The sequence below is a fragment of the Stegostoma tigrinum genome, chromosome 17, assembly GCF_030684315.1.
Source record: "Stegostoma tigrinum isolate sSteTig4 chromosome 17, sSteTig4.hap1, whole genome shotgun sequence".
Classification (NCBI taxonomy): Eukaryota; Metazoa; Chordata; class Chondrichthyes; order Orectolobiformes; family Stegostomatidae; genus Stegostoma; species Stegostoma tigrinum.
Window position 1 is genome coordinate 42,658,423 of NC_081370.1, and position 17,967 is coordinate 42,676,389.

Sequence of the window (17,967 nt, forward strand, 5' to 3'; positions counted from 1 at the left end):
GACTGTGGAAATGAAAAGGTAGTCGCGGATTGAACAGTCCCTGTGGAAAACCAACAGGAGTTGGGAGGGAGATATCTTGTTGGTGGTGGAGTCTGATTGTAGCTGGTGGAAATGTCAGAGGAAGATGCATCATACACAGAGGTTGATGGGGTGGTAGGTGAGAACTAAGGGGACTCTATCTTTTTTGTTGTTTGGGGGAGACGATTTGATGGCAGAAGTGCAGTAAACTCCTTCTATTCATTTCTAGGCATCCGTCCCCCTCCTCGGACCTGACGAGCAGTTTTGACCCGAAATGATAACATTCCTGATCCCCAGATGCTATCTGACCTGCTGTACATTTCCGGTTCCACATTTATTGACTCCGGCTTCCAGCATTTGCAGTCCTTACTGTCTCTAACCCACTCCCCCGCACAAATTGCATTCAAATTTTAAGCAATGCATTTCAGTCAAAAATTTTTATGACAAATGTCTGATTCAGAAATGTGAACTCTAGCTGCTGTTCAAAAATGGGATAGTGTGTCTGCTTTGGATGCTATTGTGAAATTATGCTGGTTAGTTTACAGTTCATGTTTCCATTGATATTAATTTCTACAATCACAATCATAAAATGGTCCACGAACTAACACTCAAGCTGCATGGTCTCTTAAGATCTCTTTAAAATTTCCGAATACATGTAAGAAAATGAAGATTGAAGAGCCTTTCTGATGTATCAAAATCCTACAGTTGCAATTACAACCCAGGCCGTAACCCATGTTCTGGACAGGGGCTGATCTATGCAAATTCGAATCTGAATGAGCAGAAAGATCAATGCAAGCACAACATGAGTAGTTTTGCATGTAACTCAGTTACATTTTAAGTCTTGCAACCTTTACAATAGTTCAATCAGTTTCACTTGTTTGATAAGTTTGAAGTGAATTACAAAACCCATGTGGCACACATTAAGTCCAAAAAGGTTGTGGTTCCCCATTGTCGTATCCATTGATTGTCTGAATGATTCTATGGTTGTGGCTCCACTACCCTGCCCAGAAGATCGATCCATGTTCAAATCAGTCCACGAGAAAAGCTTCTGAACTTTAATCTCAAATATGCCTTTTGACTTTTTCCAACCAATGCCCTTAACTCCTACATTTTTTACTTAGTTTGAAATAATGTTCCATATCCATCTTGACTATGCTGTTACTCTACATCCCCATAATGTCACTCACTTCCTAGATTAATTGTTACTGTATATGTAATATATTAATCATATTTAACAATGACTCTGAATCACAGCTATGCTTATTTAATGCACAATAAGTCCTTGCTAATAATTTGGCATTTGCAGTCCGGTGTACCTTGGATAATAAAGATCTAGAAATAATGCAGAATATCACTACCGAAAGGAATGATCCTGATTTGGTAGCTATTTGAAATCCAGTCTCATCATCTGATTTGTATCAATCATAATCCCATGTCAGCTGTTGTTTGGTGAGTACTTTCACAAAAATGTTAAACATGTAACCTGAAGCAGGAGACTATTCACTTTGTTGAAAGGTTGCAAGTTCACATATCATGCATGACTGATTTACAAATTAATCCAAGGTGGTGCTTACAAGAGCAATAATTGGTTGGATTCTAGAACTCAAAACAATTTTCAGAACACAACAAATAGTGACATATAGATGAAATTGGTTTTATAATATCTCACATCTTCTAACACAACAGTCTTGCAGAGGACAATCCATATGCAGCAACATTATTATAACGTATTATGTTTGAGAGGTTGTAATGATGAAAAGAATTCTGAACTCATCTATGAAATGTGTGAAATCCTTTGAAAAGACATTCCAACAATAAATGCACAATTAGCATTTTTTTCCAAATATGTAAATTATTCACAGCTCTTGAAGTTGTTCATAAAACGCTGCTTATGTTCTATGTTTAAGAATTGCTGGTGGGAAGAAGGCATGAGACAGCTGTTTTGCCTAATGTTCTTTCTCTAATGACATCCTGAACAGAGCTGTGAATTGTCTGAAGTAATCCTTATTTATAAATGCACCAAAATATCACAGGAAGAGGACATAATAGTCAAAATGTTGACTTCTAGGCTATAACCAGTAGAGCCATCATATTATAATAGCATAAGGAAAGATGATTGAGGAGAACCATTGGAATAATCACATCTCTTCATAACATTGAAGGTTTTGTTTCAATTTAGTGGAATATAATGCCATTTTAAGCTTCTACCCAATCCAAGAGCTCCAGTTTGCTACCTGAAATGTTTCATTATGTGTCCAGGTAGAATTTATGAACCTAGTTTCATCATGTAAATTTTGCAGGAAAGAAATACATAAATAGTCTATAACAGCAGACAGCAAGCACCTGAAAGTAAAAAGTGTATTGTGAGTTGAAGTATGATGGAAACTTTAAAAGTGACCAACAATGGTGTTAAATTTTGGTTTGCTGCCTGTTCGGAAGTAATACGATGCATATTAAATCACTGCTGAAAATTAGTCAGATGTGGAATAATAATTGTTAATTTTAGTGACGCATGTCCTTCAGTAATACTAATAGAGTATTGTAATTGACTTACGCCTGAGGCTGGTGGTCAAGTGATCTTGAATATCCACTTGTCAAGTTGCTGTCCCCTTGTTTTTGTAAACAGAAATTGCTTGGAATTTAGACAATGAGAACATGACAGAATGCTATTATTGAACATGAGATAAAAATCAATGTTTGGGCAATGCATTCTTTCATTTATGGTTCTTAGGGGAAGCTCTAAAAATCAAATATTTCCAGTGGATTCCCTCACTAATCACAGGCCTGTTCAGGCCTTAGCGAAAGAATAAAGTGCTACGTTATTCCACACTGCCAGGGGGCTCAAACCTGATCAGGTTAATGATTATTCCTTAACCCTTTCGACACATTCAGTTTCCAGTGTCAGTCATACCTTGATGAATATTGTTGAGCAATTATGAAGGGCATTCTGTCCAGGTTTTGAAGAATTTAGCAACAGGCAGTTCTTTGGCAATTCCCTTGAAGTATGGATTCTTTTCAAATGAGTGTCTGAGGATGTACTACAGGTATATCTTTATGTTGTTAGCTAATTAAGAATATGCCAACATGATTAATACCACATTTTACACACTGTCTGTAACAATTAAGAAAAATTGAATTTAACAAGTACATACCTACCAGAAGCATTTAATACCAATGCGACTAATTAGTGTAATGCAGTTGATATTTTAAAACTATGGAAAACATAGGTGTAATCAACATTGTCAACTAAGTTTTCATTGAGGCACTGGTCTTTTAATGTTAAGTTCACCAAAGGAAGTTTCCCACCCAGAAAGTGGAGGCACAATAAGAATGCTTAAGTACAAAACTTGGTAGTTCAGGAAAAGAAAATGTAAAGGAGTATAAGAATAAGAAGGTGTGGTGTCAGAAGATCAGCCATGAATTAGGAGAATGAAAGAGCATGTTCGAGAGTCCAAATGGCCTCCTCTTGCTTCTTTTTCCTATATTCACCTTAGAGTTCTCAGTTATAATTCCTGTAATTTTTCCTGCCACTGTGCAGCCCTCCAAAACTATTGCGCAGCAGTGACTTCCAGAACCGGATAGCATGAATGGGGCCACACGGTGGCTCAGTGGTTAGCACTGCAGCTTCAGCGCCAGGGACCCGGGTTCGATTCCAGCCTCGGGCAACTGTCAGTGCAGAGTTTGCACATTGTCCCCGTGTCTGCCTGGGTTTCCTCTCGATGCTCCGGTTTCCTCCCACAGCCCAAAGATGTGTAGGCTAGGTGGATCGGCCATGCTAAATTGCCCGTAGTGTTCAGGGGTGTGTGGGTTATCGGGGGATGGTTCTGGCTGGGATCCTCCAAGGGGCAGTGTGGACTTGTTGGGCCGAAGGGCCTGTAATCTAATCTAATCTAAACCTGTAGAACTAACTCCTAGAGAGCATTTGAGTGTACTGTATTGGTACAACCAATCTGAATTAGACCAACAATGTTATTAATGATGTTACAATGAAGAAAATGTGTTGCTTTAAAGAAACGTGAATAAACTGTGAAAAACGTAGCCCAAGGGTTAGCATTGGTCAGTTGTGGGACTCATGCTTCTGAGTCAGAACTTCGTCAGATCCCCTCCTCAGGTTATAAATACATTACTTGGTTGACAAATCAATGCAATACTAAGGGAATGTGCTGCATTGTTACAAATGGTCTTTTGACTTAAGTTATTAAACCAAAATCCTTTTCAAAAGTTAGTCTTCATCAAACTGGTAAGGTACCATGACAGTATTTAAATTTGAGCAAAAATGCATCACTTTCTTTGACCAATATTCCTCCATCAACCAGCATCAAAAAAGTGTTAACTAATTAATTAATCTCTTGTTGAACAGAAACAGTCATTTTCAAAGTGAATAATTCTATTTATAACAGTTTGTGGTGTTCCTTGGTAATCACAAAGTGATGCATCATGTAAAGAAACCTTCCAGCACATTATGTCTGTGCCAGATATTCATTTGGTAAAGCTATCAACTGAATTCCAGTTCCTGCTCTTTACCATGTCCCAAAAATTTATCTCCAGTTTTCTTTTGAATGTTCATGTAATATGAGAAGCTGGGTGAAGCTAAGGCTTAAGACAAAATGATCTTCACATGAAACATTTCCCTATTAAATCATTTTAGTATCCATATGTCTGTTTATTAGAATGACCTTACTAGATTTTGATCATATGATGCTTTTAAGGTAAGAGAACACGTGTTTAGGTACTTGTTAGCAGAAAACGCCAGAACTTTTCGAAGTTCACAGATCCATTCGCAATGGTTATTAGGAAAGGTAGTATCGATAAACATCAAGACATCAAAATGCTTGCAGCCACAGATAAATGTGCAAAGCCTACATAGGCATTGATTATAAAATGACATGTTTGAACGTATCCAATATTTGGTGAAGCAATTTTTATGCACAGTTCTTGTCTTCTCTTTGGTTATTCTGTTCTGCCTCCACACTGTTCCCTTGGAAATCTCTTAAAAATTCTCCTGAAATTGCTTCTTCTTAACATCTACAAGCCACCATTTAGCACCTTTATCCGTAGGGTCAGCTTCTGCATGTTATGAAGGGAGGTTTATTATTAATATATCTTTTGAAGATGCATATTAAAATTTGTGACTGGCAAGAGCTGATGCTATTTTTAGGCTTGTAGGAATTCAATTGGGGTTCAGTGTGTTGAGGGGGAGAATCTACGCAGCTTATCTTCTGCCTTTCTCAGAAAATTCTTGAGGTCCAGTATGATAACTAAAATGCCAAGTCTGTGCTGCCATATTTTGCCCTTCCGTACTAAAACCGTCTTCACTTACAGGATCTGTAGCCCTCTATTCCCTTTCTATTCATATATTCATCCAGGTGCTTCTTGAATGCTATTATTGTGTTGGCTTCCACCACCTCCTCCAGTAAAGCATTCCAGGTACTCACCACCCTTTGTGTGAAAAGCTTGCCTCTCACATCTCTTTTAAACTTTTCCCTCTTGCACCTTTAGTCTCTGTCTCCGAGTAATTCACCCCTCCACCCTGGGAAAATGCTTCCTAACCTTCCCTCTATCCATGCCATTCACATTCTTATAAACTTCTATCAAGTCAACCCTCAACCTCCTGCATTTCAGTAAAAAGAAATCCAGTCTATCTGATCTTGCTTCATCGTTAAAATCCCTCATACCAGACAACATCCTGGTAAACCTTTTCTGTACCCTCTCCAAAGCATCCTTCTGGTAGTGTGGTTACCAGAACTGTACACAATATCTCCTAAATGAACTGTGTCTTCAAAGGTTCCGGTGATAAATGCCTATGCACCTAATAAAGGTCAGATCAAGTAACTTCAGGATATGTTCTCCTATCTTCAAGGAACAGTCCAGCTTTTGTAATGTGCAAAGTGTCAATTAATCATCGCTATCATTGTTCCTGCAACTATGTGACTCCATTTTAACTTAGGTCATTTTCTCACTAAATTTCTCAGTACGTAAAAAATGAGTGTCGATCAGGTAGAAGGGCATTTTAAAATGATTGGTAAATCAGTAATTAAGTATGTGGAACCAATGAGCTGAAAATCACTTATTTAATTGCCCAAAATAGCTGGTTATGAGTGGATGTGTATTTTTTAATCAATTCCTTATAGAACCAGTAAATGGATATCAGTATCTGACCAGTGTTGGCAGTTGTCTATGTTAAGCATGATAGTAAAATGGGGGTAATTTTACCTACATGTCGTGTGATCCTGTGTCCTATTTTCTGATTACACTTCTGAGGCACCTTTGTTTACAGTTTTCAAAGGTGCTTTATAAGTACAAGTTGCTACTGTGCATAGGATCACACATCACCTTCAAGATTTTTGAAATGTTTCGTTTCTTTGTTTTTCTTGAAAGTCCAGTTGGTAAAAATAATGATCATTTTGCTGAATTTTTCAGGCAACAATCTGAAGCAAATTCATGATCGTTACCTATATTTTGGGAAGATATATTTTTGGGAAGGAGAGGAAAAGGCTAGATGCCATACACCCAAGTGTGAAGCTTCAGTGTATATCTACAATTTCCCATTTGGAATGTTTACATTTCACTTATGCTACTGCAGATGCGAATCATGGGAGAAGGGAATATTGATAGATGATTTACCACAGGTTGCTCACCTCTCCTTCCCTGCATACTACGAGCAGATGACATACTAATGTCATCCATTAGTATTCTCAACCAGGGAATGGTAACTGGCACAAGGGACTTAAATGAATGTTGTATTATAAATATGACTTCAGTTGCTGCATTTACTGTTACGCAGCATAGAGTTTACATAGAACTGTACAGCACTGGAAAGGGTTGTTTGGCCCACGATGTTGTGCCAAGCATATGTCAAGGTAAACTAATCCCCCAGCTACCACAGTTCGGTCCTTTCCTTGCATGTTCATGTGCTTATCTAAAATTTCCTTAATGTGAGTATATGTTTAAAACAATTCTGACTTTATCATGATTAACTTTAAACTTGTTAAGCAACAAAACCACAGAACCAGAATCACAGAACTGTGGCAGCAGAGAAGGATGCTATTTGGACCTTCATGTCTGTGCACCTCTCCAACAAATCTCTCATCTAGCACCGTTCTCCTCCCTTTACCTTGTAACCTTGTATTTTCGTCCTTTTCAAATATCCACACAATTCCCTTGATTGAACCTGCCTCCACCAAACTCTCAGGCAGTGCATTCCAGACCCTTACCACCCACTGCTTGACAATGTTTTTCTTCTTCGCTCCTGCTTCCTAGATTAGTTATATTAAATATGTGCCGTTGATTCTTACTCCATTCAAGAGCAGGGACAGCCCTGTCTACTCTGTCCAGATGTCTCCACGATCTTAAATACTTCCATTAAATCTTCACTTAGCCTTCTCTTCAAGGAGAACCAGTATTTCTCCAATATTGCATCTGAAATGGGAAGGTGATGGTCTAATGGTATTATGGCTGGACTGTTAATCCAGAAACCCAGATAATGTTCTGGGGACCAGGGTTCAAACCCCAATACAGCAGATGGTGGAATTTGAATTCAATAAATATCTGGAATTAAGGGTCTGACAATGACCATGAATCCGTTGGCAATTGTTGGAAAAACCTATCTGGTTCAGTAAAGCCCTTTAGGGAAGGAAACTGCCAACCTTACCTGGTCTGGCCTACTGGTGACTGCAGATCCACAGCAATGTGGTTGACTCTTAACTGCCCTCTGGGCAATTAGGGATGGGCAATAAATGCTACCTAGCCAGCAGCGCCCTCATCCCATGAATGAATAGAGGGGGAAAAAAAATTTCAACCTTAGAACCATACTGGTCCTTTACACTCTGACCACTGCCTTCACATCTTTATTCAAGTTTGATGCCCAGAACTGTACACATTACTCCAGCTGATTAGCTCATTGGTGTCTAATACAAGTTCAGCGTAACCTCCCTACTCTTGTACTCTGTGCCCAATTAATAAAGTTTACGATACTGTATGCTTTATTAACTGCTCTCTCTACCTGTCTTGTCATCTTATATGTGTCTTTGCGCCTTTAAAATTGTATAGTTCAGTGTTATACTGTCTCTCCATGTTCTTTCTACCAAAATGCATCACTGCACATTTCTCCACATTGAACTTCATTTGCTCACTTTACTATGTCCTTTTGAAGCTCTGCACTAACCTGCTGCAGAGTTTACAGTGCTCGCAAGCTTTGTGTCCTTCACAAATTTTAAAATTGTGCCCTCTATGCCAAAGTTTAATTCATTGATGTAGGTCAGGAAAAGCACAGATCCCAACAGCAATCCTTGGGAAACTACACGATAACTTTCTCGCATTTTGGAAAACATTTATTACTCCTTGCCCTCTGTTTTCTGTTACTCAGTCAATTCTGTAGCCTTTTTGCTACTATCCCTTTTGTTCCATGAATTCTAACTTTACACACATGCCTGTTGTGTGGCACTATATCAAATGCCTTTTGGAAGCCCATGTACACCACGTCAACAGCATTGTAATTACCCTCTGTTATCTCATGAAAAACTCTGGTAGCTTAGTTAAACGTGATTTCCCTTTTTTTAAAATGCTGGCTGTCCTAAATTAACATGCATTTGTCCATATGACTTAGCTCTGGTACAAGTTATTGTTTGTAGAAGTATTCCCATCACTGAAGTTAACTTGTCTGGCACGTCATTGCTTAAGTTCTCCTTTCACTGTTTCATAAGAAGGGCATGATGTTTACAATTATCTGGTACTCTGGATCATTTTGAGTCTAAGAAAGACTGAAAAATTTCAAGCCCAGTGCCTTGTCACTTTGGACAGCCTTTCCAATACCATCTCTAAAATAAATCTTAAACCGTTTTTACCAAATGACTTTCCTTCCCTTACATCATAACTTGTATAGCATTATTTTCCCTTGGTAAAGACAGATGCAAGAAATTCACTCATTACTTCAGGCATGACCCTACTTCAAGTGTAATTCCTTTTTGGTTCCTGAACAATTCCACTTTCATTCAATTTATATACATATCAAGGACTTGTGAATTTCTTTTCATGTTAACTGACTGTCTCTTTTCGTACACATTCTTTGCTTTTATTCACTTTTTCACCACTCTACTTGAGCCTTCTATATCAGCCTGCTTCTCAATTGTATTTTCTACCAAAACCATCATAAGCACATTTTTCTACTTTATCATTATTTCCACCTTCTTCAGCATCCAGGGAGCTGTAGATTTGTTTGCCTTATCTTTACCTTTTGAGGGAATATACCTGCACTATGCATGAATGATCTTCACTTTGAAAACAGCTCATTGTGCAGATGTCATTTTTCCTGCCAGTTATTGGCTCCAGAACCATTCTAATCACTCTCAAATTAGTTTTCCTCCTCAGTTCTTTCTGGATCATAAGGGGGTGGCCGTGGGCACCCGCATGGGCCCCAGCTATGCCTGCCTCTTTGTAGGTTACGTGGAACAGTCCCTCTTCCGCACCTACACAGGCCCCAAACCCCACCTCTTCCTCCGGTACATTGATGACTGTATCGGCGACGCCTCTTGCTCCCCAGAGGAGCTCGAACAGTTCATCCACTTCACCAACACCTTCCACCCCAACCTTCAGTTCACCTGGGCCATCTCCAGCACATCCCTCACCTTCCTGGACCTCTCAGTCTCCATCTCAGGCAACCAGCTTGTAACTGATGTCCATTTCAAGCCCACCGACTCCCACAGCTACCTAGAATACACCTCCTCCCACCCACCCTCCTGCAAAAATTCCATCCCCTATTCCCAATTCCTCCGCCTCCGCCGCATCTGCTCCCACGATAAGACATTCCACTCCCGCACATCCCAGATGTCCAAGTTCTTTAAGGACCGCAACTTTCCCCCCACAGTGATCGAGAACGCCCTTGACCGCGTCTCCCGTATTTCCCGCAACACATCCCTCACACCCCGCCCCCGCCACAACCGCCCAAAGAGGATCCCCCTCGTTCTCACACACCACCCTACCAACCTCCGGATACAACGCATCATCCTCCGACACTTCCGCCATTTACAATCTGACCCCACCACCCAAGACATTTTTCCATCCCCTTCCCTGTCTGCTTTCCGGAGAGACCACTCTCTCCGTGACTCCCTTGTTCGCTCCACACTGCCCTCCAACCCCACCACACCCAGCACCTTCCCCTGCAACCGCAGGAAATGCTACACTTGTCCCTACTCTTCCTCCCTCACCCCTATCCCAGGCCCCAAGATGACATTCCACATTAAGCAGAGGTTCACCTGCACATCCGCCAATGTGGTATACTGCATCCACTGTACCCGGTGTGGCTTCCTCTACATTGGGGAAACCAAGCGGAGGCTTGGGGACCGCTTTGCAGAACACCTCCGCTCGGTTCGCAATAAACAACTGCACCTCCCAGTCGCAAACCATTTCCACTCCCCCTCCCATTCTCTAGATGACATGTCCATCATGGGCCTCCTGCACTGCCACAATGATGCCACCCGAAGGTTGCAGGAACAGCAACTCATATTCCGCCTGGGAACCCTGCAGCCATATGGTATCAATGTGGACTTCACCAGTTTCAAAATCTCCCCTTCCCCTACTGTATCCCTAAACCAGCCTAGTTCGTCCCCTCCCCCCACTGCACCACACAACCAGCCCAGCTCTTCCCCCCCACCCACTGCATCCCAAAACCAGTCCAACCTGTCTCTGCCTCCCTAACCAGTTCTTCCTCTCACCCATCCCTTCCTCCCACACCAAGCCGCACCCCCAGCTACCTACTAACCTCATCCCACCTCCTTGACCTGTCCATCTTCCCTGGACTGACCTATCCCCTCCCTACCACCCCACCTATACTCTCTCCACCTATCTTCTTTACTCTCCATCTTCGGTCCGCCTCCCCCTCTCTCCCTATTTATTCCAGCTCCCTCTCCCCATCCCCCTCTCTGATGAAGGGTCTAGGCCCGAAACGTCAGCTTTTGTGCTCCTGAGATGCTGCTTGGCCTGCTGTGTTCATCCAGCCTCACATTTTATGATCTTGGAATTCTCCAGCATCTGCAGTTCCCATTATCTCTCTCTTTCTGGATCATTTGCTGTTTTTGTCAATAGTCAGTCTACACTCTGTGATCATGTGATTACTATCCCTCAGATGTTCTTTCACTGGCATTTGTTTTGCTTAACATTTCATTTCCAAAAATCAGGTTTAGCTCTGCATCCTTTATCATTGGACTGAAAATGTACAGTTATAGAAAATTCTCTTTCCCCCCTCTCTGCTGTTTACGCTGTTACTATTGTAGCCTATATTAGAGGAATAAAGTTCACCATCATATCTCTCTTTGTAAACTATAGTTTTTCTGAGATTTCCTGCCAAATGTGTTCTGCTGCATCCTTCCCAGTAGTTGGTCCTCTAACCAAATTGATTTTGTCATTGACCTCTCTGGGACATCCTAATTCTCCAGCACTGCAATGCTCTCTTTAATCACCCCTGCCCTTTTTCATCCTTTCCTATCTTCCCAGATCACTTCGATTCCAAGAATATTTAATAGCCAATTTTCCCATTCCTCAAGCCCGTTTCTCTGTTATAGTACATTGTCATATTTCCACTTGGTAATCTGCATTTGCAACCCACCAATTTTATTTACTGCACTTCATGCATTGACATTCATGCAAAGCAACCCTGATTGAGACTTCAGTATTTTCTTCCTTATTCTGACCCTACCTATTAAATGACTATTCCCTATATCAGTGCTGTTGACCTCTCCCAGTATTCTTTACACCATGGTATTCCCCTCTGATATTATCTCCTAGTATGGCGCTCTTGCCAAGTTAGAATAAACCCTACCATAACATTAGCAAATCACCCCGCAAAGAATTCAGTCCTGGCTCTGTTCAGGTGCAAACCATCCAATCTTAATAGATCCTACCTTCCTCAGAGCTGATCTGAAGTATCTCAAGTATGTCTCCTGCAGAAACATTCCAGCCACACATTCATTTATTTTATCTTCCTCCTATTTCTATACTCTACTGCAGTATAGGAAGTATTCTAGAGATTATCATTTTGGAGGTGCTGCTTATTAATTTCGTACCTAGTCCCTAAATTCTGACTGCTTGACCACATTGCTTTTCTACCTATGTTGTTGGTTCCAATGTGCACCATGACTGTTTACTATTCAGTCTCCCCGCTCAGGATGCCCTGCAGTCACTGCAGTGACATTTGTGACCTTGCAACATGGAGGCAACGCTGCATCCTGAATTCACATTTGTGACCCCAGAAGTATTTATCAGTTTCCATAACTGTGAAATCACATTATTATCACAGTAGTATCTTTCAAACTCCTTTGTACTCCCACGTACAGCTGAGCCACTGGAGATGTACTGAACAGGGCTCTGGATGCTCTCCCCAGACAAACCACTGAATACTGTTTGAAGAGCAGGATGTACTCAAAGGTCTCCTGTATTATCTACCTGTTTGTTTGTGGACTGCTTAGTGGTCAGTCACTCATTTCCTTTCTCCCTGCATTTGCATAAACTGTGGAATGACAACATCTATAAATGTCCACCTAGTGCTTAGCCTCAAAGTTGCATCACAGCAATGAAAGCTGCTGCAATTCAAAACTGGAGCTCAGACTGCAACTGACAATACCTCCTGGACAAATGGCTATCTAGAATATCGGAAATACCTTGGAGTCCTTGCACAGCGTAGGATGTGCATTGAGATCATAGCATCCTTGTCAATCCTTTATTCCTTAGCTAACCTTGATCATGCTTAACAGAAAACTTATAAGACTTACTAGTATTGTTAATAAAACCTTTCAAATACTGATAAATCCAATTAATACATAACACACTTCAAGTTGAAACAAGCCTTACTTAAAGCATATCTTGTCCTGTACCATGAGTTCCCATGTGAACACTCAATCTGCTTCTAACTCCTGAACGTGCACTCCTCACCTTTGCCTTTTTAAAAGAGACAACAATAACTTATTGAAGTACTGTTTCTTGTGCATTTAAGTTCACATTTCTGTCACAAATGAAATGAGTATACATTTTTATTTGCAATTTATATACTTTATTCTGATATGTTTTTTGAAGACCCTAACACACATTGAATTTGCTTTTCTTTCTCTCTTTCTCTCTCCCTTTAATAGAGACTGCATTTGCCTCCAGACTTGTCAGACACAGTGAGCCGATCAAGCAAACAGAATCTGGCGGAATCAGCCAAACTGCTGAGCACAGGATGTGGTGGTGCAGCCAGAGGCAAGGAGCACCTGGACTTCTAGTGACTTTTATTTAACCATTTCGTTCTGAATTCTCATCATATGCAAAGTGTGATTACAAATCTTTGGTGTGTATGTGAAAGCAATAAATATATTTTCAAGGTAACAAGCAGAAGTGAATCATTCAACAAAAAAAAATTTAAAAGGATTGTTTGTTTATTTCTTACACTATGATTTGATTTTTGCATTGTGATTATTAGTTGACTGTACAGTAAATTTTGTGCAGTTAATTCTATTCACTTAATATCAAAGTTAAACAATAAAATTTATTTATTCCCAGTCCATGAATTGAAGTAAAGATTCAAGGAAGCTAATTTGCATTTTGTTGGATTATTTTTTACAAGAATATACATTGCTTCTCCCACCTTTTTGCAGATATAGAAGTTGTTACCTTTACCTATACAGCAATGTAATTCATTTCACATGAGTCAGGATTGTGAGAAATGTGACAAGGTATGAATCATTCCTAGTTGCCTTTGTGAAAATATCTTTACTAACTTAAAGCACATGGTTTATAAATGTTTGTTTGTAGAAATAAAATGGAACCATTCTAAGCATAAAGATAATTCATACATCTTTCTGACTAATACTACATCTGAAAAAAAAGTTGAATTCAAAATAACAAATTGACTCCTTACTCTAAAATAACCTGAGGCATTTCACAGGAATATGAGACATGGTTTGGCATAGAATCACATAAGTTCATAGCAGGTCAAAGCTAGGCCAAAGAAGTAGGATTTTAAAAACATCTTATTGGAAAAGAGGGGGCCAGAAGAATTTCAAAAGGGAGTTTCAGAGCTTTTTCTTTCACCCAAAAGGTGATGGGGTCTGGAACTCATTATCTGAAAGGGTTGTTGAATCGGAAACGCTTAACATTTAAGTGATAGTTGGATGTTCACTTACATTGCTATATCATCTGGGGCAATGGGCCAAGAGCTACAAAATGAGATTAATGTAGTCAGATCTTTGTTGGCTGGTGCAGATATGATGGTCCGAATGGTCATCTTCAGTGCTGTAAATAACCAAAAGTGAAAGCCAGTTAACATTGATGTGACTGTTCTTCAGGATTCTGACGCAGTTTGATATCAAACTCAAAACATTAACTCTGTTTCTATTTCCAGAGATTCTGCCAGACCTGCTGAGTTTCTGCTGCATTCTCTGTTTTTGTTTCAGATTCTAGCAATTGCAGTGTTTTGCTTTTATGAATCCATGAGCTTGAGTCTCAGTAGCCGAAGAGGCCTGAATGTCAATGGTTGAATTGAAATAAGACCAAGATTTTGTCGGAGACCAGATTTGGAGGTGTGCTGGTACTTCAGAAGACTGCAGGCAGTGATAAACAGATAGACAGGTAAGGCCATGAAGGTATTAAGGAACTAAGGTATTACATCTTCAGGCACACAGAGGGCAGGAAAGCTTGGAAGACACGTAGTGGAAAAATGTTCTGGAAGTGAATTTCAAGATGAATGTCTGGGACTGGTAGATAAAGACTGTGGAAAAAGAATAAACAGGATAATCTCTGCCTTTGTGTTGCTGTCTTGTTTGCAGGACTGCTTTGGAGCTTCTGAAAGCATATCAATATGGCAGTAAATGCCTGCCCACAATTGGTGTTGCCTTTTACATTGATTGTCAGCTAGCGATTTGTACTTGTCATGATTGATACTATGAGACTTTGTGTTTTTAGACAGCTTCCTATCTGAAGCTTTGGATGCCCTGCTGGTCTCTTGATACAGGCTACCTCTCACTCAGAAAAGAACTATCAAATTTTTAAAAACCCAAGTAGTTCTCTAAGGCCTTTTCATGGAAAGAAAGCTATCAGCCTTACTTGGTCTACACTATCTATGACTTCAAACCCACAGCAAAGTATTTTGACTCTTACCTGTCCTTTGAAGTACCCTAATGTTATAATTGTGACAATCGGGAACAATCAAATCCTACTACTCTACCCATTGTATCATTCTATGTATAAATGTGTTGATTCAACCTCCAACATAACCAATTACTTTACTTTGCTTTTGCACTATAACCAGATTAAAAGAACCTTTGACCAGTCCTCCATAACAAACTCAAAATAATCCGCTTATTATCACATGAAACCTGTTCATTTAAACAATTTTAAAAAACTGCTTGCCACCTAAATTAGGATCAAAATTAGTACTATGTGTCCTTAATCCCAGCACAGACACACTTGTATTATACAAAACACAACAGTTTCTATGGAGAGTATTTTGTTTTTAAAGAAAAAGGCAATAGAGGAATAATGGCAGGAAGCAGAGGTTGATTAATGAGGTGTGTTTTTCTGACTGGAAGTCTGTGGCAAATGGGATCTCACAATGGCCAGTGTGGAGCCCTTGCTCTTTGTGGCCCATATAAATGACTTAGACTTAAATATAGCAGGTTTGGTCAGTATGTTTGCAGGCAATACAAAATTGACAGGGTAGTAAAAAGTGAGGAGGATAGTCTTAGACTACAAGAGGAAATAGATGGGCAAATCAGATGGACTGATAGTGGCAAAATGGAATTCAAACCATATAAATGTGAGATGATGAACTTGGGCAGGACAAGCAAGGCAAGGAAATACGTGATGAATAGTAGGCCCTTGGAAAGATCAAGGATGTCAGAGGAACCAGTGCATATATACCAGTCCCTTAGAGTATCAGGACAATTGGATAAAGTGATTAACAAGACATATGGTAGACTTGGCTTCACTGGCCAAGGTACAGCATTTAAGAGCAGGGGGATTATGTAGGCACTATTTAGAATGTTGGTTAGGCTACAGCTAGAGTATTTTCTGCATTTCTGGAATCCAAATTATAGGGGGGATGTGATAGCACTGGAGAGGGTCTAGAGGGGATTTGCTAGATGTTGCTTGAACTGAAGAGTTTCAGTTATGAAGAGAGATTGGATAAATTGGGGTTGCTTTCCCTTGAGCAGTGAAGATTGAGAGGGGACTTCAGATGTCTCAAATTCTGAGGGACATAGATGGGTAGACAGGAAGAAACCTTACCCCTTGATGGAGGCATAGATTTAAGATAAGCTGCAGAAGATCCAGAGGAAAAACATTTTCACCCAGAAGATGGTGGGAATCTGGAACTCACTGCCTGTAAGAGCAGTAGAGGCAGAAAACTTTGCAACATTTAAAAAGCACTTAGATGTGCACTTGCAGTGCCAAGGCATACCATATTGGCCAAGTGCTTGAAAATAGGATTAGAATAGTTGGTGGGGTTTTGTTTTGGACCTGCATGAATGCATGAGTTAAAGGGATTTTTTTTCTACGCTGCAGATCTCAATGACTCAGAGATACTATTGGCCAAGAGCCTTAAAATAAAAAATAGAATTTGATGACCTCTCACAGTCTACTGGATTTCTTGCTTACAAAGTCGAATTGTTGACAGCTGTAAACTGATGGGAAGTCTCCAGTTCAGTTTGAAATCAAGCTAGATCTAAGTCTTTAGAAAGTGGCCACAGTTCAGCTTTTCAGGGTCTATGAGGTAGTCAGTTAATCAGTTTCCCAAAAATTTCTACGCAGCGTAGGAGAGACATCCTTGCAACTTCTGAGGTTCCTTCCTTACTGAACATCAAGGTTTGTGAAAACAGAAATCAATTCTGGAAAGGTTTGTTTGTCTACCACCAGCACAGCAACACTCATGATCTTTTCTAAAGCCAGATTTTTCAGCAATTAAGAGCCATAAACCTTAACTCTTATCTCCATAAAAGCTTTGCTTGTCTATTTCTCCAACATCATCTGACTTAATGTAAACAGCTGGCAGACCACAACACGCATTAAACTGTAGACCAAATTTTCTAGGAAACCACATGGTAAAGAAAGTTTTTCAAACCAGAAAGTATCCAAACAGTTCCATATCATGTAGTTTTCCACATAGTCCATGAAATTTAGTACATATTCCCAACACTAGCAAATCACTGGCACTACTACACATATTAACAGGTTCAAGGACAGCTTCTTCCCTGTCATTATTTGTTTGATGAATGAATTCTCTAACTTCAGGTAATGTTGATATTGGTTTGTGCGCCTCCTGTGCAGTATAAAATGTATGCCTTGCTCACTCTAAGCACCCTATGATCTGCATGTCCTTGCTTACTGTGATGAGCCTGTACTGCTCCTAAAGCTTTTCACTATACTTAGGTACATGTAACTACAATGAATCAAATCAAAACCCAACCACTGAATTGTATTTCCAAATTCTCAAATTAACTGGAGATGGAGAAGAAATACCATCCTTTCCACGAAGAACAGGAAAATTTCAATCTGGTCAACAATTCACAATGCAATGGAAGGTGTCAGCAGTTCTGTCAAGCCACCATAATGTAGAGATGCTCAGCTTGGATTTGACCAAATGTTACATCAAGGAACCCAAGCAACATTGAAATCAGTGTGAATGAGAAAATCTCTCCACTAGCAGGAATCTTGCCTCGCATAAAGGGCTGTAGTTTTTCGAGACCACATCTCAATCCCAGGAAATTGCGCAAGAGTTTTATTTTTAGCCGTATGCTCAATTACCTTTTAATTCCCTGAAGGTCAGAATGGGAATGTTCACTGATGGTTGTAGTGTTGAGTTGGCTTATAACTATTCAGATAATATAGCAATGTCCACAATGCCATGTCCACATACAGCAATACCTGGACAGCATTTACATCTGGGCTGTTAAATGATTTACTGCCACCAGTACCGAGGTACCGTGA

The 17,967-nt window shown here is 40.1% G+C and overlaps 1 protein-coding gene across 7 annotated transcripts in view; it reads left to right on the forward strand.

The window, feature by feature from the left end:
• elp4 (elongator acetyltransferase complex subunit 4) overlaps positions 1-17,967 on the forward strand; it is a 257,514-nt gene that overhangs the window by 228,575 nt on the left and 10,972 nt on the right. For 3 of the 7 annotated variants that reach the window (XM_059652118.1, XM_048545051.2, XM_048545050.2), the window contains exon 9: positions 13,137-14,415. In XM_059652118.1, the coding sequence (XP_059508101.1) occupies positions 13,137-13,268 (132 nt within the window). In that variant the 3' untranslated portion in view covers positions 13,269-14,415. Of the gene's footprint in view, positions 1-13,136; positions 14,416-14,438; positions 14,614-17,967 lie in introns of those variants that run through there. The other 4 variants (XR_007248965.2, XR_009446851.1, XM_048545052.2 and 1 more) reach the window with 4 other exon arrangements.